Genomic DNA, 23328 nt, shown 5'->3' on the forward strand with positions numbered 1-23328 from the left:
TTGTAAAAACGCCGATAACCCTGGCTTCAATAAAAAAAAAATGACGACAAACGTACATTTGCGAAAAACGTGCAATACAATAATCGTGCGTTTACTATAAAATTGACTCCTAAAATAATCTGCAACAAACATATCTTCAGATATTGCTATATGTCGATTTCCCTAACAGGATGCATGCGAAGTACCTGAGGAAATGTAAAAAAAATAATCCGACTATGACACAGGTAAACAAAATGTCATCTGTTAACAAATAGTTCATCACGTTTAGTGATTATTTATAACAGTCGTGCACGGCTGAATAGGCCTCATAAAACCATGCGCCCATAGAATAGAATATTAGCAGAGATAGTCACATTAGTGGTCTGTGATGCGACCAACCAACATGGCTGGTGACAGTTCTTGGGCGCGGCATTTTTACGTAAGTATTTCGTCAGAATGTACCAGGACGTCGTTAAATTTTCAGGAAAACAAAAAACTAAGCCCAGGAAGAGTTAGAGTTTTTTTTTTAATTTTTTTAATTTGCCCGGATCTGTTTCTGTTCCTGTTTATAATTTTGATGCGTTATTTTCTAAAAATATGTTCAGATCCCGCTTGGATGGGAAAAACGTATCAAAGTTTCAATATTAGACAACCATAAAAATGAGTTAGTTTATGGGCGGGGCGAAAAAATAAAATGCGTTCGGAAAAAAAACATCTTTAATTCATCGTCTCTCCGTCGTAGTTCGTTCGGAAAGTTCGGGCGAAGACAATTCACAAACTATCGCGTCCGCCCCCGCCCTCAACGCAATCACATTCAGACGACTCGATATATATGTATGCATATAACAATAAATATCACAAGACGTGGGTAAGCGGCGAAAAGGGCGGGAAACGGGAACCGCCCCCGCCCCCGCGCGCACCTCCCCACCCCGGGCCGATATCACAGCGACGCGACGTTTGGCGGTAGTTCAAACATACCCGCCCCCAAACGGTTTTCTCCGACGCGTTCAAACTATTTACATAAAAATAATCTGTTACGGGTATACAATATATATAGGGTTCTCTCTTACAATATACGCATATGTACAGGGTGTGGTCACATATCGTTCCTGTGTTAAAAATATGTACCTTAAAATATATTTATATAAAAAAACAAATTACAGCATCAACAACAACAATAGTTCCGCGGGGCGGCGCCCCGGCTCCGCCAATCCCAACCCTTCAGTTTGTCATGTAAGTGTTGACGGTGCGCAGCGCGTAGATCAGCTCCGCCTGCATCCGCGACTCCAGTATCATCAGGTTCACGTGTACCTAGAGGAAAAACAACGTTTTTTTCTACCGTACACTCGCAATATTGCGACCTTTAAATCCCTAAGCGAAGTTACACCATAAACGAATGAACTCTAGCTATATCGCGGTAGCGATTCTCGAAACAATTGTACACAAATGTTATACTCGCAAGATAGCGATCTCGCCGCCAAACTGCGACACGTATGTACACTACACTCGCTCTGCGAAAAATTATACTTGCAAAATCGAGATAGCCACTAGTTCTGAAGAGAAGATGTTCTTCTTTAAAGGAATTCATGCTTGGTAAATCGCGACTCTAGAAACGAATCTACACCCGCAAAAAATCGCAACAGCGAGTCCAACAACGAATGTACACTCGCGCAGTTTGCTGCGTTAAGTTACACTCTCAAAATCGCGACAGCTACTCGCGGAACATCTCGTTGCATAAACGAATGAACACGATAGCAATTTTGAAAAGAAATGTACACTCGCTCTACGAAAAGTTACATTACAACATCGCGATAGCTATTCGCTTTGAAAGGAACATTGTCTTTCATAAACGAATGTACCCTAGCTATATCGCGATAGCGACTTTCGAAACGGATGTAAACCCGCCGAGCGCCAACTTACTCGCTCCACGAAAACTTACATTAGCAAAATCGCCACAGCTATTCGCTTTAAACGGAACATTGTCTTCCATAAACAAATGAACCCTAGCTATATCGCGATAGCGATTCTCGAAACGAATGTACACCCGCTGAGGGAGAAGTTACACTCTCAAAGTCGCGATAGCTACTGGCTTCGATCGGAATATTGTCGTGCATAAAAGTAAACATACTCGCTCTTCGAAAAAATACACTAGCAAAATCGAGATAGCTACACGTCCGAAAGGGAGACCGTCTTTCACAGACGAATACACGCTCGCTATATCGCGATGGCGACTCGCGCAACGAATGTACACTCTCAAAAAATCGCGACAGCGAGTCCCGTAACGAATGTACACTCGCGCAGCGAGAAGTTGCGATCGCCACTCTTCCCGGCGCCGCGCTGCGTTAAGTTACACTCGCAAAATATTTACCTTCTCGCTGTGCTTGAACTCCTTGAGTACGCGGTCGTAGTCCTTCTTGGTGACGCGTTCCGGGTAGCAGCACGCGCTCTTGATGAACGTTTTGAGCGACTTTTCGACGAGCGCGTTGATCTCCGCGTAGTCGTAGTCGTCGTGACGGATACCGAGCAGCGCCTGGATGTAGTTCCAGATGGCCCTCCGGAAGCGGGACGTGTCCACGTCCGTCCTCCCGCCCATAGTGTAATACGTCAGGTTGTACGCGGTCTTGAACTTGACGTCGAGCAGGGTGCCGACCTCGTTGTACAGCCTGCGGAGGGAACCCCGTTTGTACACTCGCCACGTCAGCGACAATTTATATAATAATAATAATTGAACTGAGGTGGCTTTTACTTGATGAAAATCCATTTACCAAAATAAATAAGAACTAATTGTTTCGACAACACCGTATCTTTATCAAATGTGATCGAGCTTTTAGTTCTTTTTTATTTTGAACAATAATAACAATAATAAATTGCCTTTAATCTTGTATGTTGTTATATACAAAAATACAGTAGAGAAGAGGCGAAGTCTAGCAAAAGCTACTCAACTTAACCTCTTAAGTGTTTAAATTGAAAGCTATATATCGTTATTTTTTGCCGATGGTATCATCAAACAGGAATTGATGAGATGTGTAACGTATGGCGCGATAATATGGAGGGTCATCTGAAGCATTCTAGCAGGTACACAATCAACACCAGCGGTAAAAGTTTGACATAATAGCGTTAATAATTTCGGGGCAATTGTAACAATTATATTAAGTAAAATCACTCGCACCTGTTGACTAGCGAGTAGCCGTGGTCGTCCCACGAGTAGTCCTGCACGCGGAACGTGTGGATGTCGGTCTCCGCCCTCTTCGCGAAGTCCTGATACTTGAACGACGCGTCGTCGACGAAGTAACCGACGTCGGCGGGCGTGTCCTGGGGCTCGGGCCCGATCACGCCCAACTCGGCGCTCTGCGTCTCTATACTTTCGAACCGCTTCGCGAGTTCCACGGGGGTGCACTCCTCCATCTGCTCCGACAGCATCTTCATGCGTTGCATAAGCGTGGTGATCCCCACCTCGGGTTCCGTCGGCGACGGGGGCCCAGCGTTCGCGCCCCCGTCTTTCCAGTCTTCCGCGCCATGGACGACGTCGCCGACGGGGTTACGACGCGGACTCGACGACGGCGACGACTGGCACGGGTACTCGTAGCCGCCCGCCTGGTCCAGTTCCTGGTTGACGCCGCAGGAGAAGACGAAGCAGCAGAGGGAGTGGAAGTGGGTGAGGATGACGATCGCCTGGACCACCTCCGCGAGGGACCAGCTGTCCTTGCCGCCTTTGGTCAGCTTCTCGATGTGGGCGGTCTTTAGCAGCCACGGCCTGTGCGCGAGGATCTTGTTGATGTCGTAGAGGTTGCGCAGCTTCTGCGGGATACACTTGAGGCCCCTGAGCCAGTTCTGGTCGCCGCCCTGCAGCAGGAACTCCTGCTTCTGCAAGGCGATCAGGTAGCTGCACCGGTGTCGACCGGCCGCCTGAAAAAAACAATCCCAGTCGATCGGGAAAAATACGCGGAAGCGGCAACGCCGCCTCCGACGAGCTCACGGCACGGTGCGTCGATCTAACACAACTAATTGGCCTAATATCTTTTTTGCGGGCTGTTTTTTCGATCATTTGCTACGTGCTAGCCCAGGAGTGTAAACGTAACGTATTTTTTAACATATACTTAGGAACATTTTACATAAATATTTACGAATTACATTTAATGTTTGAAATAATCTGTCATTCGGTCATCTCGTACTTTGGTTTGTATTTTCACCATGTCTTCCCCGTGATACATAAATAATTTCTCTAGCAGGTTAACTGAGCACAGGGCTTGTTGAATGGTCCCAGATCAACTTCGTCATCTTTTTTTTCCTCTTGGTGCTCTTCCTCACTCTTGCTTGCTTGTTGTAATATGGCTTCCTCTGTCAAGTCTGCTGTTGTAGGCAAATCCTGATCTATCACCATAAAATCTTGCAATTCCTCACTTGGAGACGTAATTGTTGTTTGAAACAAATTGAAGAGTTTTATCTGGCGTCATTTTGTAAAAAATGCCGGTTTCTTCAGCATTAAAAATGTCGTCAGCAGGGTACTTTTCTTAGGTTTTTACTAGAACCGCCTGCCGCTTCAGCCTGAATGATTTTTTCTTTGCACTTCCAAGTCGTGGCTACAGTCGACGGTGTAAGTCCGTATCACTTTTCCTATCTTCCCGTTCTATCTCCCAAATTAAAGTAACTTTATCATCTAGAGATAAAATTTTTCGCTTGCTCGCCATGCTCGCCGTATTCACTAAGTGTGCCCCTTTTGCTCAATTTTATAACTCTCGCGATTGGGTAAAGTTCGGTGTATATTTCGAAAAAAAAAATTTGAAATGTGCCAGAATTTTTTACAAGACGAAACTGAAACTGAATTTTATATTGACACCCCTGATAGTGATAATATTAGTGACTCTAGTAGTGGTGGTGATATTAGAGTTACTAAAAGACGGAGAACCAAACCTTTACCATCAAGTTCAAGCAGCGGTGAAAATATACCTGGTGACTTTTTCAAGCTCTTTTAGTGGAATAGTGGAACAAACAAATAACTACGCTAGACATAAAATAGCATAGAAGAGGTTGTCAAAATGTGGGTAGATACTACAGTAGAAGAATTTATGCGCATGCATGTCGTTTAATTGTTTACCGTTTATATCAAATATTTTAGATAAAATAGAAGTTTGAAAGTTGTTTTAAAATTACAAAATGTCACGTAAAAATTCCTCAGATTGTTTTTGCTAGGTTTGTGGGGAATACGTACTAAAAACACAGCGACATGTCATGACCGATCTGGTTAAAACCGCTTATAAGCTATATTTTGGATTTTCTATCGATGAGCGAGATAAAAGTTGGTCGCCAAAAGTATGCTGCAATAGCTGCTCGAGAACGTTGAGAGGTTGGCTTGAAGAAAGTCACAAATCCATGCCGTTTTCAATGCCCAATGATTTGGAGTGAGCCTCAAAATCATCAGAATGATTGTTATTTCTGCATAACCAAAACTTTGTGAAAGCTATGAATAAAGATGGTGCAGGTTTTCAATACTTAAAAACAAAATTTCCTCGAATCAGTGACGCGAAATTGAAGGAAGGAATTTTTGTAGGTCCGCAGATACGTGAGCTCATGAAGGATGACGTTTTTGATTCGAAGTTGAGCAAAGCAGAGAAAAGAGCTTGGGTAGCGTTTGTGGAGGTGTGTCATAATTTTCTTGGGAACGCATTTAGATTTCTTTGTTTCCTTCTGATTTTAGATTTAGGACTGCGAAAAAATTACGAATATAGGTGACCATGGACACTTGGTTATGTTGTGTGTTGTTGCGCCATTAACGTTGATATTTCAGGCTTGCTCTATCATGAACAATTTGTAGTTTGAAATATTATTATTTTTATCATACTTGGAGCCATATTTTTAACATAAAGTAACGAATTTCTCGACAACTGCTTCTTTTCGAAAGAAGCGGCAACGTCGCGTCGCTTCGTATGTATATCTGATCGACGGATCGTCCTCGCTTCCGGCCGCCATACGCAAGGTAATCCGGTGTAAATCGCCCTGTATATGGTCGAGGCCCGTAGCAGCACACACTAACTCAGTAGAAAATCGTAAACTCACCATAATGGCGATGTAATGGCGGTAATCGAAGGGTAAGGGCCCGTCGCCCCTCAGGATGAAGTTCTGCGTCCTGAGAAAGTGCTCCAGGTAGGAGGGATGGTAGCCCATCACCTGGCTGACATGGTCGAGCCTGTTGTTCTGTAGGAACGCGTCCCCGAAGAGCGTGTGCGTCTGCAACAGCGCGGAAAAGCGAGTTAGAAGGCGGCCGGGGCGACGTTGCCGCGTCCCCGCCGCAGAACGAAACAAAAAAAAAACCGGCGGCGCCGCCTCCGTCGTTTGTAATACGCATAAATATCCGGGCTAATTTGTTGTTGTTGTTGTTATTGCGGTTGCCGTCGTTGCACTTTTACCCGCGCCCGTCGCTCCACGTCTCGCCCGTATAGCGTTATTTACTTAAAACACAGACTAAGCAACGGGCGGTATCCTATTACGGGACGGCGCAAAATTACTATTAGTTTACTACAAGTCCATCCCAGCAAAAAACAAAACAAGATATCAGATATGTCTCCATTAGAATTTCGCGTTTGTGGCGCCATCTAACGGTACCGTAGAGACCAATTTTTGTTATGTTTACGCAAAAGCCGCTAGGAAATGCTCGTCCGGATGTATTCCGCGAACTTCTGGATTTATATAAACCATCATTTTTTTTTTAAAACGTTAAAATCGTTCTTCATAGTGATTCACCGCCGAAACAACGCCGGGAGGACGTGGATTTTGCAGCATACGGTCCGTGGTGTTTGATAATCATTCGTTTTTGTGTTCCGCGAATTTTTTGACAATTGACATCTTCCCGTTCCGTCGTGACTGTTGTTTCAACGAAATAAATTTTATGATTGCGCTAAGTCATATCCAAGTTGAAACTAACAGACGTCATTTCTACAGGTCGGATCGTCGCGATAATTTCGGCATCAATTCCAGGTGGCTGCGTTTAGACACAGACAACTAATACAGATCGATGGGTCTAGAAGGCCTTTAAGCGCACAGAATTTGAATGATAGGAAAGGTAACCTATAATGGACTGCTGTATATGCTTTGCAAAAATGAAAAGCCTAAAGGCTTGTAAGCGCATAGAATACAGAATTGGAATCATAGGAAAAGTAATCTATAATGGACTGCTCCATATTGGTCTCCCGAGCAAACCCACATACGCTGCTGTCCATCATCGAGATGGTTCGTTGAAACACCCGGAAGCTTTCCAAGAGCAGTTTTCAATGTACGGGAAAATCCCTTTTTGAAATATTCGCAAGCGCACAAGGTTGCGTATAAAGGAAAGGTCAAATTTTTCGTAGGAAGCGAGGAAGATTCGAGACATCTGCACCCTGACAAAAATCTCGCCGTGCTTGAATCGTTATTTCGCACATGATCCTCGGTTCTTTTTATATACTTAGCATAATCATTCTAAATTCCAAACTTGTTTTCTGTGTTTCGCGCCCGTTTGATTTGGCAACAACAAAAACCGACGCACGAGCCAAAACGCGTCGCGCTTTCGACGTCCCGTTGGTTGCGTACCGACGAGGTGCGGTTTAAAAGCAACCAAAAAAAAAATCACAGACCAAAGAAACATGCGTAGCGTCATAAATCGCACCGTCTCTGACGTAATTTGAAATCTATTTTAGTGCGTATTGATGTTTTAAAAACCAATAAAGTGAATCCAAACAACTTCCATCGTTTAAGTTTTTGTTTTATATCGACGTCTAGTGAGTTGCATACCAAAACCCGACGAAGGTTTTCCCCCGGTGTCCCGGAAACCTTTAGAATGACGCGAAAACGTCCCGAATTTCGAGCCGATCGCTTGCCGCCCGCGTTTATTCGTTTTTTCGCCAAATTCGCGGGTCCAATAACAAGAACGTCGCGCGATAGCGTCCGAGGTCGCGATCGTTGCGTAATAGCGGCGTTGCCGCGTCGGTCGTTCGTAATATTGCCTTTGTTGCGATGCAAATATAGGCGGCGCCCGATGCGTAAACATGAATGGTTGCCACGGCAACCGCGTAAGCCGGGTGAGGATCACTCAGTCAACAACGTTGAAAATAAAATAAAAGTTGATTTTCGGAAGAAAATCGACTTTTATTTTATTTTCAACGATACAATAGAAATACCTTTTTAATTTTTTGCAAAAAACTATACACATACATAATCAAATATATGGAGTAGAAAACCACGACTATGTGCAGCATTAGCAACGCTGTCTCAACCCGTCGGATTGAATGGAAACGATCGTTTCCCCGCCGGCGGGGAAGAGCGGCGCGACACGGCAACGCCGCGTTTTAAAATTAAAGCGCGTCACGCCCGGCCAGCGTGCCTCTCGCGCTTTTTATTAGTTACAAAAGTATAAATAAACGTTGTGATTCGAAAATATTCGATTTTTCTCCGTTTTCCGGTACGAGAAAAATCGAGGCCGCGAAACAAAGGCATCGAAAAAATTTTTTTTTATAAAATTAAGGCCAAGCCGATAAGGCGGCAGATAAGGACCCCCGAGTCCAGACAAACAAGATAAGATTTTCCAACTCGTAACACGAAAACATTGTTATTACGCGCGACGGCCCGTTACCACACCAATCCGCTCATTTCTGCATCATTTACACGACAAGGACGTTGTTCGCCCTTTTTACGGTACAACGTAGGGCGAGCCACACCCCAAAAAACAAGTTCGCGCCGTAATTTTGATTTTCGCCATATTTACGCAACAAGCACGATGTTCTCTTTTTTTTTACAACACAACGCGCACTAAGGAACGCCCTAAAAGGAAATTCCTGCGTGTTACAGATCGTAATTCGGAATTTTGCGTTATTTAAACTTTAAAAATGCGTTCTCTCTTTTTTATTAATTAATTAATGGAGGCCGTGACATGGATTTATGCATTATTTACATTACAATACAACGTATAACAAGGAACGCTGTAAAAAGAATTTCCAGGCTTGATACGGATTATAATGTGGATTTTTGCATTATTTACGCCAGAAGGACGTTGTTCTTCCTTTTTTCATCCTTTGTGTTGGAATATTTATATTATTACGTCATATCCGACAAGACCCCGTAACAAAGAGGCGCCGCCTTGTTTTTTTTTGCCGATCGTAAAATGTATCGGCGTCTCAGGCAAAAAGGACAGGGTGGGCAAGCTGCGGTGAGGAGATAATTAGGGTATTATTATGCGATGTTTTTGGGGGTTTACGATGAGTTAGTGAAGACGTAGTTGTCGAACGGAGAGGATTAAACTCGATTCTGCTTCATTACGTGGTTTTATTTTTGATGATCCTTACAAAGCAGCGGTGGGATTTTACTAAAATCACTTACAATCGTTTTTTTTTTTCTCTTCTCGGACAAGTTAAAATTATTGTACGTCATGGGAAGATTTAAATCGAAAACAGTTACAAGTGAAAAGCGTAATAAACGGAAAGAACGTTCATCCTCGTCTTCGGGAAGTGATAGTGACAGTTCGAATTCGAGTTATAGCTCTTCCGATAATAGCTCGAGGAGAAAACGGACAATAAAACGTTTGAGAAAAGAATTAAATGATTTAAAAAGGCGTAAGCCGGTCTTTCGCGCGGGAGACGAACTTTTAGTGCCAAAATTTGACCCAAGTCGGGATGACGTGATGGTGGATAATTGGTTGAGTAAAGTGGATAGTTTGGCAGAACGTTATCAGTGGGACGATGATACTATTCTTCGAATAATTTCCGGACGATTACGAGGTAATGCTCGTCAATGGTACGACGAGAACGTGGAGTATGACTCAAGCTGGATTGAAATTAAAACATCAATGAGCCTCTATTTCCGTAAGTCTGTTCCATTTTCCAAGTTACTAAAGGACGCTGCTAATTACGAAACTAAGCCGGGACAAAACCTAGGAGATTATTGTTTTAAAAAAATGTCTAAATTAAGGGCACTTAACATAAATATACCTGACGTTTATTTGATTGACGCAGTAATCGGCGGTATTAAAGACGATAATATATCGCGAACTGTTAGAGCCGCACAGCATGAGAATGCCAATGCACTTTATGCGTATCTAAACACCGTGGGTAACATGCCTACGGAAATTTGTAGTTTTCGTCAGAATAATACTAAATTCAAACGTCTGCCTTGGACTGGCTTCAATCGAGGAAATTCGAATAATAAAGAATTTTCTAGAAAATCTGAGTCCCGCCCAACGTGTTACAATTGTGGTATTCCGGGTCACATTTCAGTTAACTGCAAAAAACCACGTCTTGAATGTAATAATTGCAAAAAACTAGGTCACACTAAAGAAAAGTGTCCCTTTTTACAAAAGGAAATACAGCACGTTAATCTGTTAGCAAAGGAAAAGTTTCCTAATATATTCTTACAGCCCGCCCGAATTTTTGGCAAAAAAATAAAATGTTTAATAGATTCGGGCAGTTCAAATACGCTAATAAAGGAGTCCCTCGTTAAGAGATTTGGATTGCAACGTATTGATTCGGAGAGTATGACTTTGTGTAGTTTTATGGGCACTTCTTTAGATAGTAGGTCCCTTTGTAAAATAACCGCTACTATACAAGGGGTTTCGGCACAAGTAAGTGCCATAATTCTTCCGGACAAATACCTTAAATATGATTTATTAGTTGGTCGGGATTTTATTAACCAAGAACATGTAATCATGATTAAACGTGACGATCGATTAGTTTTATACAGCTTATTCCCCATTACAAGTGTGTCTGTGAGTTTGGTTGAGGTTTATGACACTATGGATTTAAATAGTGTAAATTTGGGCCCTATTTCAGAGGCTGATAAAGTAAAATGTATTTCCTTATTGCATAGTTTTTCGGATTGCATTTCATCTTCCATGGAAAATTTAGGAAATACGAATACGGTAGAGATGGAGATAAAATGTATAGTCGACACACCGGTTGTACGTTATCCTTATCGTATGCCTGAGGTTGAAAGGGGTATTCTCCGAAATATGATTCAAGAACTTTTGGATAATGAAGTCATCCGCGAATCCAATTCTCCGTACTCCAGCCCGATTACACTTGTTAAAAAAAAGGATGGAGGCTATAGAATGTGCGTTGATTTTAGACATCTCAATGCAGTAACCATTAAAAACCGTGGTGTATTGCCACATATCGAAGACCAAATCGACAAATTAGGAGGATTTAAGTATTTCACCAGTTTAGATTTAGCATCCGGTTTTTATCAAGTTCGCATGGCTGCTAATTCCATTGAAAAGACTGCATTTGTAACACCCGATGGCCATTACGAATTTTTAAGGATGCCCTTTGGGTTAGCAAATGCGCCTTCAGTTTTTCAATCATTAATAAACAAGGTTCTGGGACCGTTAAAAGATGAATTTGCCTTCCCCTATATAGATGACATTATAATTCCTTCATTGACGGTTGCGGAGGGACTAGAACGCTTAAAAAAGGTGTTAATCCAACTTCGTGCACATAACCTTACTTTAAAAATCAGTAAGTGCGTATTTCTTGCAACTACTATAGAATATCTTGGGAGAGAAATCAGTGCAGAAGGAGTGAGGCCAGGTAAGAAGAAAATTCAAGCGGTATTGGATATGAATTATCCTTCCAACGTTAAGCAAGTGCGTCAATTTCTTGGATTAGCAAGTTATTTTCGAAAATTTGTCAAGAACTTCTCCATGATTGTCGAGCCTCTAACAAAATTAACTCGCAAAAGTGCGAATTGGATATGGAGCGCACCACAAAAAGAAGCATTTCACCAAATTCAACAAAAGCTTATATCTTGTCCAATTCTTGCAATATATAACCCTAAATTAGAAACCGAACTTCACACAGACGCATGTTCCATCGGTGTCGGGGCAATATTGCTTCAATATGATGCTGAGGGTAATACACATGTTGTCTCTTATTTTAGCAAAAAAACAACAAGCGACCAAAGGCAGTACCACTCATACGAACTCGAGACTATGGCTGTAGTTTATGCCTTAAAATATTTTCGGGTTTATTTATTGGGGATAAACTTTAAAGTGGTTACGGATTGTAATGCCTTGCGAACGACCTTATCAAAGAAGGATTTGATCCCGCGCATTGGAAGATGGTGGCTGGAAATTCAAGAATATACCTTCGAAATTGAGTACAGGGCCGGCAAAAAGATGACGCATGTTGACGCTCTTAGCAGAAACCCTATATCGAACAATAATTTTAAAGTTGAAGTTTTTCATATAGACTTGACAGAAGCTGACTGGATTACCGCCGCACAAATGCAAGATGAACAGATTTGTAGAATCCGAAACATTTTAGCCGATAAAATAAAAAATAGCGATACAAAGTTTTACTTTGAGCAGTATGAGTTAAGGAATAACAAATTATACAAAAAATTAGGAAATGGAACCAAAGCATGGGTTGTTCCACGAGCAGCACGTATGCAAATTTGTCGTTTGTGTCACGATGATTCTGGGCATCTTGGTGTAGAAAAAGTGTTACAAAGAATTTGTGAAAACTATTGGTTCGCAAAAATGAGGAAATTCGTAACGAAATATGTTAACGCATGTCTAAGTTGTATGTATTACAAACAGTCGTTTTCTAAACGAGAATGTAAATTGAACCCTATTGAGAAACATCCGATTCCTTTTCATACATTACATGTAGATCATGTTGGGCCGTTTATGACAAGCAAAAAGAAGAATAAGTATATTTTTGTAATTGTTGACGCATTTACTAAATTCACTGTAATCGAACCAGTACATAATCAAAAAAGTAAATACGTTATTAGGGTTTTAACCGACCTAATATATCTATTTGGAGTACCTAGCAGAATTATAAGCGATAGAGGGACAGCTTTTACATCTCGAACTTTTAGAACATTTTGTAATACTTATGGGATTAAGCACGTTTTAAATGCCGTTGCCTCGCCCAGAAGTAATGGCCAATGTGAGCGATATAACAAAACCATTGTGAGTGCGCTATCAACAACAGCTGCAGGCAAGGATGAAAGAGATTGGGACAAATATATAAAACAAGTGCAAAGCGCACTTAATACAAGTTTTAATAAGGGTATTAATTCGACCCCCATGAAGGCGCTTATTGGCTATAATTCAAAACATGCGGCAGAGGCAATAATTCTGAATGAAATCCAAGACGAAATCGATAGGCTAGACCTGGAAGAGCTTAGGTGTAAAATTTCGGATCACATATCGAGGGACCAGAAAAAACAAAAAGAACGCTATGATAAAACACGACGAGATGCCAAAAGGTACAACGACGGTGACCTAGTTAGAGTATTAATAACGAGTATACCTACTACGGGTGCCAGTCATAAGCTTCATCCGAAATACAAAGGCCCTTTTCGCATCACAAAAGTACTATTTAATGACAGATACGAAGTTGAAGACTTACGAGAGGGGTTCAAACGTAGACGAACTGTTGTAGCCGCAGACCATGTTAAAAAGTGGATTAGTATACAAAACGAAGAGGATTAATGGCAAACGTGCCTATGAGCGAACGTCGCTCGTGTTTTGTATTTTGGCAAACGTGCCTATGAGCGAACGTCGCTCGTGTTTTGTATTTTGGCAAACGTGCCTATGAGCGAACGTCGCTCGTGTTTTGTATTTTGGCAAACGTGCCTATGAGCGAACGTCGCTCGTGTTTTGTATTTTGGCAAACGTGCCTATGAGCGAACGTCGCTCGTGTTTTGTATTTTGGCAAACGTGCCTATGAGCGAACGTCGCTCGTGTTTTGTATTTTGGCAAACGTGCCTATGAGCGAACGTCGCTCGTGTTTTGTATTTTGGCAAACGTGCCTATGAGCGAACGTCGCTCGTGTTTTGTATTTTGGCAAACGTGCCTATGAGCGAACGTCGCTCGTGTTTTGTATTTTGGCAAACGTGCCTATGAGCGAACGTCGCTCGTGTTTTGTATTTTGGCAAACGTGCCTATGAGCGAACGTCGCTCGTGTTTTGTATTTTGGCAAACGTGCCTATGAGCGAACGTCGCTCGTGTTTTGTATTTTGGCAAACGTGCCTATGAGCGAACGTCGCTCGTGTTTTGTATTTTGGCAAACGTGCCTATGAGCGAACGTCGCTCGTGTTTTGTATTTTGGCAAACGTGCCTATGAGCGAACGTCGCTCGTGTTTTGTATTTTGGCAAACGTGCCTATGAGCGAACGTCGCTCGTGCTTTGTATTTTGGCAAACGTGCCTATGAGCGAACGTCGCTCGTGTTTTGTATTTTGGCAAACGTGCCTATGAGCGAACGTCGCTCGTGTTTTGTAGTTTGGCAAACGTTGCCTATAAGCAAATGTTGCTTATTTTATTGTTTATAAAGGAATATCGCTTATGTTTAAGATACCCTACTAATTGATTATGTTTTTTTTATTACGTAAGACTAGGAACCAAGCTAGAATAGTCAAATTATTGTAGTTTTGAAAGATTTAAGTTACGTTTAAATTTCACCATTAGGTCTGAGGACAGACCAATAGTCAGGATGGCCGAGTGTTGGAATATTTATATTATTACGTCATATCCGACAAGACCCCGTAACAAAGAGGCGCCGCCTTGTTTTTTTTTGCCGATCGTAAAATGTATCGGCGTCTCAGGCAAAAAGGACAGGGTGGGCAAGCTGCGGTGAGGAGATAATTAGGGTATTATTATGCGATGTTTTTGGGGGTTTACGATGAGTTAGTGAAGACGTAGTTGTCGAACGGAGAGGATTAAACTCGATTCTGCTTCATTACGTGGTTTTATTTTTGATGATCCTTACATTTGTCATCAAAATATGTGGATGGAAAAAAATTATTGTACTATGTTTTAGGAATAATTATTAAACTGCTTATAAGTTTCGTTTCATTTCAACCATTTAAATAGTTTTCCATCATAAAAGAGAGTAATCAGAACAGATATTATATGCTACACCAATGCAACAGCACAATATTTGGTGGGGCCATTAGGGGACATTTCTGGGCTACTCTGGATCCGTGAGTCCAGAAACCAGGTCCACGATGCTGCAGATCTAAAGTATTTTTGTATCGCCATAAGTAGGGGGCCCATAAATGTGTGTTATCCCAACGCTCCCTCGCAACTAGCTGGAACAAATTGCACAGTGAATTCAGTCAGCTTATAATCAGTTTTATTCCCATCATCAGCTGTAAACCCAAATTATTTTGCTAAAAAATGAATTTTGTTGTGGACATTGTCATTCATAACATTTTTGTAAATTTATTATAATATTATATAAATAGGGGGCGATAATGACAACAAAATATTTAAAAGATTTTCGCGGGATAATAAAAAATATTATTTTGAATGCGGGTTGCATAAAATTAACCTATATTTTTTGGGAAAAATAATTGACCGGATGCATAGGAATTCATGTGTCCTGTGACGCTTCCCGCACGCAAATCGATGTGCGCAGTAGGCAAAGTAAATCCCGGGTTCGGTAGTAAAAGCCACTGTATTTCGGGTTCAAGTATAAGTATCAGATAGAGGATACCACGCTATTTTTTGGATTTTTTTACGCATAAAACGGGTCGTAACGAGGATTCTCGCGTTTTTGGGGAAGGGGGCGGGCGTCGCAACGCCCACCCCCACGATATCGGTCGTTGACTGCGCCGATCGCGCGCCAGATTATACCGCGCAAGGTCGTCTGCGGCGTTGTTTTTTTTTTCGCCGTCTTGTTGCCACGCGCGATAAGATAAAGAGCGAAAAATCGAGCCGGTGCCGCCTCGCCCGCCGCCGCCCGCGCCGGATCCACGCGGAAGCCGGATATTTTTTTTCCCCACTCGCGACCGCGAAACGGAGACGACGGCAACGTCGCGTCCGCGAGAAAAACAAAGCGATAAATAACGCGCGCGCGGGGTCGGGGGTGGGGGGAGACGCGTTTCGCGTGTTGTCGCGGGGCGGCCGCCCACGCGGTCCCTTCTCACTTACCACATCCTGGGGTATCTGGCCCATCGTGTCGCCTTCGCGGGCTTCCTCGCCCGCTCCCCTCTTGGCCACGGGAATTTTGACGCGTGGAACTACCGACACCCGGAAAAATCAAGTGAGTGTCACCGTTCGACGCGGCGCATGACACGCGCGCACGTAAACAATCGCGGCCGCCCGCGATGTCTCTCGCAACTTCTCGATGGGGGATCCGATCACGCGTGTCCGTCCGCCCGCAGAACCAACCGTTTCCTCGAGTCCGCACTGTTTGTCGCGAGAAAAGAGAAAACGGGATCGGCGCACGGCACAACAGGCGGCGGTGGGGAGCGCGCGACGTTGCCGCTAGCCTCCCGAATTCCGACGAAACGGGTACGTTTTGCGACGGCGGGTGCCTTAGTGTTTTACCCGCTTGGACCCATTCCACTCTGTATAATGAATCTCTCACTGTCTATACCGAAAGAAAAAAGGGCACATCAGGTAACAAAGTAAGGAGGCCGACTTGTAATTAATAGTCTCTTACCTTCTCAGAATCTCTTACCCTAATAATCTAATTACCGAGAACCTGGTCGTCCTAAGTGTTTTTCTCGTAAAAACCGATTATGTTATTAGTATGTATAAAAGCGCACCATTGTTTCAATCGGTCCTAATTTGACTTAGTGACTAAATGATATAGTTGCTTCAATTCGGCTTATCTTCTACCCACCCATTTTTGAAGAATCCTTTTTTCTACTGTGTCGTGTGTGTCGAACCAAGTTCCGTCTAAATACACCATTGGCCTAGTTTGCTCTCGAAATTTTTCATTGCAAACTTCTTTGAGATTCCATTTGAAACCTCTTACATTGCGCGTTTTTGTGGGTAATTTGATAGGGGGTCCCTAGAACTCGCCCCGTTTTTTAAAAAAAAAAAAAAATCTAAAGTTTCAAAAATAGGTTGCCAATACTAGGGGCACTCCTAGCGGTCGATATTAGGAACACAAAACCACAAAAAAATGGTTTTATGCGATAACCTTGTTTATATTTTTTATTTATTTTATTTATTGTTTATACTACAAGCAAGTTGTTCTCTGTTTTTACGTATGCAGAATTTCGTGTTATTTTTTTTTACATTTCTCTACTTGATAAGGGCCGTAACGTTGATTTCTGTATTATTTGTGCCACAAACGGGTTATTCTCCAACAATACAACGTATAGTAAGGAACACTAAAAAAATATTATTTACACTGCAGACGCCTTGTCATCTTCTATTACAATACAACGTACCTCGAGGAACTCACTAAAAACGAAGTTATCAAAACTTCCAGACTTGATAAGGATCTTAATGTTGATTTTTGCATTCCTTACACTACAGACGAGGTTTTCTTTTCCTTTACAATACAACGTATCCCGAGGAACTCCCTCAAAACGAAGATATCGAACTTTTCATGCTTGATAAAAGCCGCAATGATGATTTTTGCATTATTTACAATACAAGCGCGTTGTTCTCTTCTTTTACAATACAACGTCTCGCATGGAACCCCCCAAAAACGAAGTTATCGAAGTTTCCCGACTTGATAAAGGTCCTAATGTTGATTTTTGCATTATTTACACTACGAGCGCATTGTTTCTTTCAAAAATTATGTTGTTCGTCCTTAACAACGTATCGCATGGACTCCCCAAAAACAGAGTTATCGAAATTTCCAGACTTGATAAAGACCCTTATGTTGATTTCTGCATTATTTACACTACAAGCGCGTTGTTTTATCCCATACTTTCAGGAACATCAATGACTTGTAATTGCTGTCTCTTTCAATCCAAAAAGTATTACGTTTCATGATCCGTTCTTCAATTTGACAGCTTGGCCTCCATCTTGTTAAAAGTTTGGCACAAACCCTTTTTACCAGTCCTTTTAGTCGTTTTCCAGATATTTTTTCCAATATACAGGGTGTTTTTCTTGGCAATGTAACTTAATATGTATCAAGGGATAATTTACAAAAACAGATACTTGAACCCGTGAATAGTGTCTTCTTTTAGACACCCTGTATAATCAGATTCAAAAGATACGTTAAAAATACAATACTACGCGTCAAAACGGAAATTTACTCGACACTGTAGACGTGATTCTGCCCTTAACTCTAGCAACCCTTTTATCTGTCGTGGTGGAAACGAAACATAACGCCCTAGGACACTTGGGAAAAGCCATAATCAATCGCTTTCACGCTTTTCCCAACCCAAGCTAACCAAATCCACGTGGGCCACGTTTTTTCTTTCATTCCAAATACGTGAAAAACATAGATTGCCGGTACATGAAATATCGACGCAGAGCCGGCAACGTCGCGCCCCGCGCGCCAGCTGATCGAACGGGCGGCCGCATTCCGAGTCAGCTGATCGCCTTAGCAACAACGCGGGGCCGAAGGATACGGCGCGGCGTTGCCGCGCGCGCTCGTTTTTCCCCGACCGCGGGTCCGTCGCCGGAAAACGGGTTTTTCGCTGATGCAACCCCGCCGGCGGGTTGCGTGAGTCACCGGCGTCATCGATATCGACAAAGGCCGCGGTATCGATATCGTCTTCGCCGGTCAATATTTGCGTTTTCGTGTTTATCGCGAGGCCGGACCCTATGCAAATCAATTTCCGATATTGCGGCCTCATGCCCCCTCCCCCTCATAGGCGCCCGGCGTTATACAGGGCGTCTCGCGTTAGAGATTTCCGGAAAATTCGGTTTTCGGCCCACTGCACTCCACTCCATTTTTTGACATCTTTTTATGAAAAACAGAATAAAAAAGGAAATTATCAGGTAAGTAACTATAGCACCAGTAAAATGCTGCAATTGTTATACAGGATGTACAATTAGTGTGTCAAAATAAATTTACGTTTTTAATTTTTTTAAAATACCTACGTTCCTTCGAGAAGAAATTTTTGCTAGAAATAGAGGTCAACGAGGTCCATCCGCAGATACCAAAAAGTCCTTCCCCCACCCCCTCCACTTAATTGTAAATAATTATTTTTTGAAAATTTTCAGCCTCTCACAAAAACCGTTCCAGAAAACGAACGATATAGCGTGCGTTAGACTTTTTAGTGTCGTTCGATAGGGGAAGGACTGAGGTACATAGAGTATAAGTTTCAATTTTTCAAAGATAAAAATTAGGGAGATATGTAACTTACAAAATTGATCATCAATTCTTGGAAACTTTCCCGCATATTAAAGTTTAAAATAAAGAGAGAAAATGACGACATCTATTTCTTTTTATGATCAATAATGACTAGTTTTATTATATTAAGGCTTTTAGGTTAAATAAAAATTTAAATTAAATAGACCTTTTTTTATAATCTGTTATGGCCAAGTAAAAATAATTTTCCGAAACTTAAATGTTAGGCTCCACATTGAAAAACAGCCATGGGGTTTTTGCATGAAACACTCAATCGTATTATCCAAAAATATAGAGAGTGAGCCATGAAAAAATCTGTTTGGTTTATTTCCGATAAACTTTAGAGAGAGGCCCCGCAACGACGTCGAAAAAAGGACGTCCGGTATATTTTTTCGAAAAATCGTTTATCGCGGAAGCGTCGCGGCCGCCGGCGCCCCAGAAAAATTTTTATCGGCCCAAATACCGAGCGTTCCCGGGTTTATTTTCGTCCGCCGGACAAAGGCGCGCGTATTGCGGGTTGCCGCCTATTTTTAACCCGTCGAGTAAACACCGCGTATCGCCGTAATAATAGGAAGACGAAAGCGTAATCGGGGTTAAATAAACAGACGATAAGCGGACGTTATCGGCGCGCGATAAGCGCCGAAAACGGAGACAAAAACACGTCTCAATGTCGAATTGAAAAGGCCGCGCCCGGCGCATCCGCCAAAGCGATGCTCGCGCTCACCTTATCGTTGTGGGTCCCCAAAAACGGCAACTGCAACAAAAAGAAACAAGTTCCAGGTATCCAGGTATTGCAACGAAAATTTAACTACAGCTTCGCTTCAGCTTATACAGGGTGTTGCAGTAAGAGAATATTTAAATCACCCAGTTTCAGTTTCAGTCAAGCCAACAGGGTGATTGGCGAAACGTCAGCAATTTCGACTAAGCAAAAACCGATGCAGGAGGAATCCAGAAGTTTTGAAGTTTTGTAAAAAGCATTACAGTAGCCTGTGGAAGTTTCTTTGAAAAAAAAAACTGTAAAGGGTGGACCCAATTATGTGGTACATTGAAAATTGAACAATTTATACATTAGCCCATATCGGGGTGGATTTTTAAAAAGAAATCATGACATGTTTAATGAGTTAATTAAATTATTTTTTTAAAGATAGACCAAGTTATCATGAAAAGTTGCACTTTTAAATTTCTTTGCGACTTTGATTTTTGCACAGCTCGGTGGTAGTTGTTGTTATAATTTTGGTTTTCAGAAAAATTTCTTAATAATGATTCCCTGCCAAATAACATTATCTGGTTCCGTGTTTTAATGTTTTTTTTTTAATTTGATTTTAAGGTTTACCGAGACGGAAGATTTTTGAAAACATACTCCGCAAGCTTTTTAATTTTTTTTAACGTTTTTTTTACGTCTTCGTTATAGTGTAACCAATCGAAGTGGGGTCTGGATTTTAAAATTTTATTTTTAGAGTTTTTGACCACAAACAACACACCCTCTATATAATATGCGACATTTGGATTTGAAACCAACCAAACCAATGGAATTTACTCTATTGTTGACTCACCCTGTATATATCTTTAATAATATTAATAATAATAATAATAATAATAATAATAATAATAATCTAGTATACGACAAACACTAATCTGCATTTTTAACTAAGTGTATTGAGAAAATTACTGGAAAATACTTGTTTATTATTATAAATAATATATATACAGGGCGGGTCGACGAAGGCACGGTACCTGATCACCCATATTCTATACCATGCTATATAAAAGACGAGATACAAAATTTAAATAATAGTTCGTGTTTTAGGGAAACGGGCGCGAGGAGCGGCAACGCCGCGCCGATTAGCGAATCGTCGTAGTCGCAGCAACTACGCGTCAGTTGGACGCGGTTTGCGACGGGAGGAGTGCCGCGAGGTTACATCCCGGGGCCGATGCCGCGTCGCCGCGACGCCGACGACGCACGGTCCTTCGAGCCGGATTGGATCCTCGAGCGCACGGCGAGCGGCCGCCTGTACTGGCGTCGGGACGACGGCGCGTCGCCGCCGACGCGCAGCGTCAAGTTTAGGCACGAGGTAGAGGTGAAAGAGTTCCGCAGGGACGCTCACGAGTTCCGCGAGCCCGATTGGGCACGCCCCCGCCTCACCATGCTCAACCTGGGCGTCACCTGCGCGATCTGCCTCACCGTCACCGTCATTTTGCCGTGGTATCTGCTCGGGGGCATCGCACACTGGATTGAACCGAACTAATTATTTATTTCGGATTGATGTGAATATAAAAAGTTCAGCGAACGATTTTTTACTAAAAATGTTATATACGGGGTGTTCCCGACATGCGAAACAACTTCAAATGAATAAACGTTTGTGTTTTACTAATTTCCAATATTTATTTCAGTTTGAAATAAAAAAATATAAACAGCTCTCTTGCAAGAGGAAAAAAAATCGTGTCTAATTCTGCATCGTTAAAGACTGTTTCAGTTTTCGAAGAACCTATTCACATGTAGAGTATAATATTAAAACCTCTATACCAAATTCGTAGATACGATACTTGGCTGACGACATTTTTTTTTATTTTAACATTTCTCTTAAAGATGGAAACTTGTCGCTCTCTGTAGACGGGACATTAATTGGTTATAACTTTTGAACGGCTTTCCATAAGACAATCAGGCTCCTTTTAAGCGGTCCACGAGACACAAGAGCAGGTAAAAATTGACTCCGCTCAAACCGCGGCATCCATCTTTTTTTTCGATTTTCGACTGTTTTCCGAACGCCGCTATGAATCCCGGTATTCGCAAAAAACTTAAATTCCCCTTATAACGATAATTAACTATAACTAGAAGGCTGTGTTTCAGTTGTCACTTTCTCACAAAATTTTGGTACGGTTTGCTTTTTACATATTGTACAGGGTGCTCTGGATATTCTGCGTTAAATTCAAAAATCTAATAGGTGTCTGTGTGTAGCAGAGAAGTAGAAGAAATTGAGCACAATCAAATGCCATTTAAATTCGTAAAAAATATGGGTAATTGGTTTAGAGGATATTGTAGAGCGAATCTAGAGCTACAATTTTTGTATTTATCCAATTCTAAATAAATCTCATTACTATTACAGCGTACTGCATGGTTTCAGAAATCAAGTATTTTCTCGAAAATTATTTACTCTATTGGAAAAATTCATATAAAAGGAAAAGGCATTAACAAGCGTCCAATTAAGTAATTTCCAACAAGTCCAGCCCAAACATTTATCAAAAATCGTTCATGATGTTTAAATTTAAAAGGGTGAGATAAATATTGAGGACGGAGGGAAGTCGATGCTTAAACACACAACAAATTTTTGTTAAAAAAGAAAGTTAGCATGCCTAGTTTTACCCGGCTCGGGGCCCACCCGGGAAAACCAGCGAAACCGCGGGTCACTTAAATCATCAAAAGACACTATCTCTTCGCCGGGATTCAAAACAGAAACAATTCGACCGCTAACAAGTCTCAAACGTGGAAAAATTCGGTTTCCGTAGGCAACAATCGACTTAACTCGAGCGATGCCACCCACGGAATCCGACAAAATTGTTTTGGTCACAGGTACCATTGAACATCTTTTTTTTGTGGTCCGTCGAACAAATGACGCCGGGCCACTCGCCCATTACCGAACCCTCGCCGTTTTATGCAATAATAGAATAATAAACGATCGCAAAGGTGACGCCTTTGCTTAATTGCGACGTTGCCGCGACGCGCGCGGCAACGTCGCCACCCGATTTCGCCTAGCGACGGGCAGTCTGGAGATACTTGCCTCGTCGGGTGGGATGTAGCGACTCGGGCTGGGGACGACGGGAAACGGCACCGCGAACTCGCGGCTCTGCAACAAAGGAAAACGGGGCGTCAGTGTCCCCTCGAAAACGGCCCAGTACCTGGAGCGCCTCCAAAATGTGCCGGCACTTGTCTCGGACGTTCGCGAAGGGACACGTCAGGCACAACCGCAAAATGACGGGCAGGTGGAACGCGACGAGCTCGACGCACTCCTTGGGCACGTCGCCGCCGTCGCAGACGCGCGCGATCTTGTCCTCGGAGACGCCGTTGAGCCAGGAGATGAGGTCCAGGTCGATGTCGTCGCCGTCGGGCGCGGGGTTACGGGCGACGTACATCGCGTTTTGGACCCCCGCGACACTCGCGCGCGACGAAACAAAGGCGAAACCGGCTTTCGACTGCTGTTTTTTTTGCACGTCAATAGGAACAGCCGGCTCGGATCGCGGACCAGCTGACTGTAATAATAGCGCGGCGTTGCCGGTTCCGCCGTGAGAGGCCGTCTCGATGACGTTAGGGTCGGGGGCGGGGGTTCGAATCAAACG

At 42.5% G+C, this 23328-nt stretch overlaps 2 protein-coding genes across 3 annotated transcripts; one reads left to right on the forward strand and one right to left on the reverse strand.

The window, feature by feature from the left end:
• Positions 1-682: 682 nt before the first annotated feature.
• LOC132707829 (sestrin homolog) lies at positions 683-23325 on the reverse strand. Of its 2 annotated transcripts, XM_060679792.1 has the most exons (7): positions 22891-23325; positions 22773-22838; positions 19721-19750; positions 6034-6204; positions 3149-3885; positions 2348-2642; positions 683-1290 (listed from the first exon to the last, which is right to left on the reverse strand). In XM_060679792.1, exons 1-7 carry the CDS (start codon positions 23122-23124, stop codon positions 1201-1203), a joined length of 1623 nt encoding a protein of 540 aa, XP_060535775.1. In that variant the 5' UTR covers positions 23125-23325; the 3' UTR covers positions 683-1200. The 2 variants fall into 2 exon arrangements, with proteins under 2 accessions (XP_060535775.1, XP_060535774.1); XM_060679791.1 differs by lacking the exons at positions 19721-19750; positions 22773-22838; positions 22891-23325 and adding an exon at positions 15882-16027.
• Positions 20862-21368, forward strand: LOC132707832 (uncharacterized). Its single transcript, XM_060679795.1, has one exon. The coding sequence runs from the start codon at positions 20928-20930 to the stop codon at positions 21240-21242; it is 315 nt and encodes a 104-aa protein (XP_060535778.1). The 5' UTR covers positions 20862-20927; the 3' UTR covers positions 21243-21368.
• Positions 23326-23328: the final 3 nt, after the last annotated feature.

This window comes from Cylas formicarius, unplaced genomic scaffold (assembly GCF_029955315.1).
Source record: "Cylas formicarius isolate icCylForm1 unplaced genomic scaffold, icCylForm1.1 PGA_scaffold_9__14_contigs__length_23061073, whole genome shotgun sequence".
Lineage (NCBI taxonomy): Eukaryota > Metazoa > Arthropoda > Insecta > Coleoptera > Brentidae > Cylas > Cylas formicarius.

Coding starts and splice junctions, on each gene's coding strand:
- LOC132707829 (XM_060679792.1), bottom strand. CDS start 23,124: ATGTACGTCGCCCGTAACCCCGCGCCCGACGGCGACGACATCGACCTG. Junction 19,751..22,772: donor GCTACATCCCACCCGACGAG/GCAAGTATCTCC, acceptor TTTTTGTTGCAG/TTGCCGTTTTTGGGGACCCA. Junction 1,291..2,347: donor AGTTCAAGCACAGCGAGAAG/GTAAATATTTTG, acceptor TTTTTCCTCTAG/GTACACGTGAACCTGATGAT.
- LOC132707832 (XM_060679795.1), top strand. CDS start 20,928: ATGCCGCGTCGCCGCGACGCCGACGACGCACGGTCCTTCGAGCCGGAT.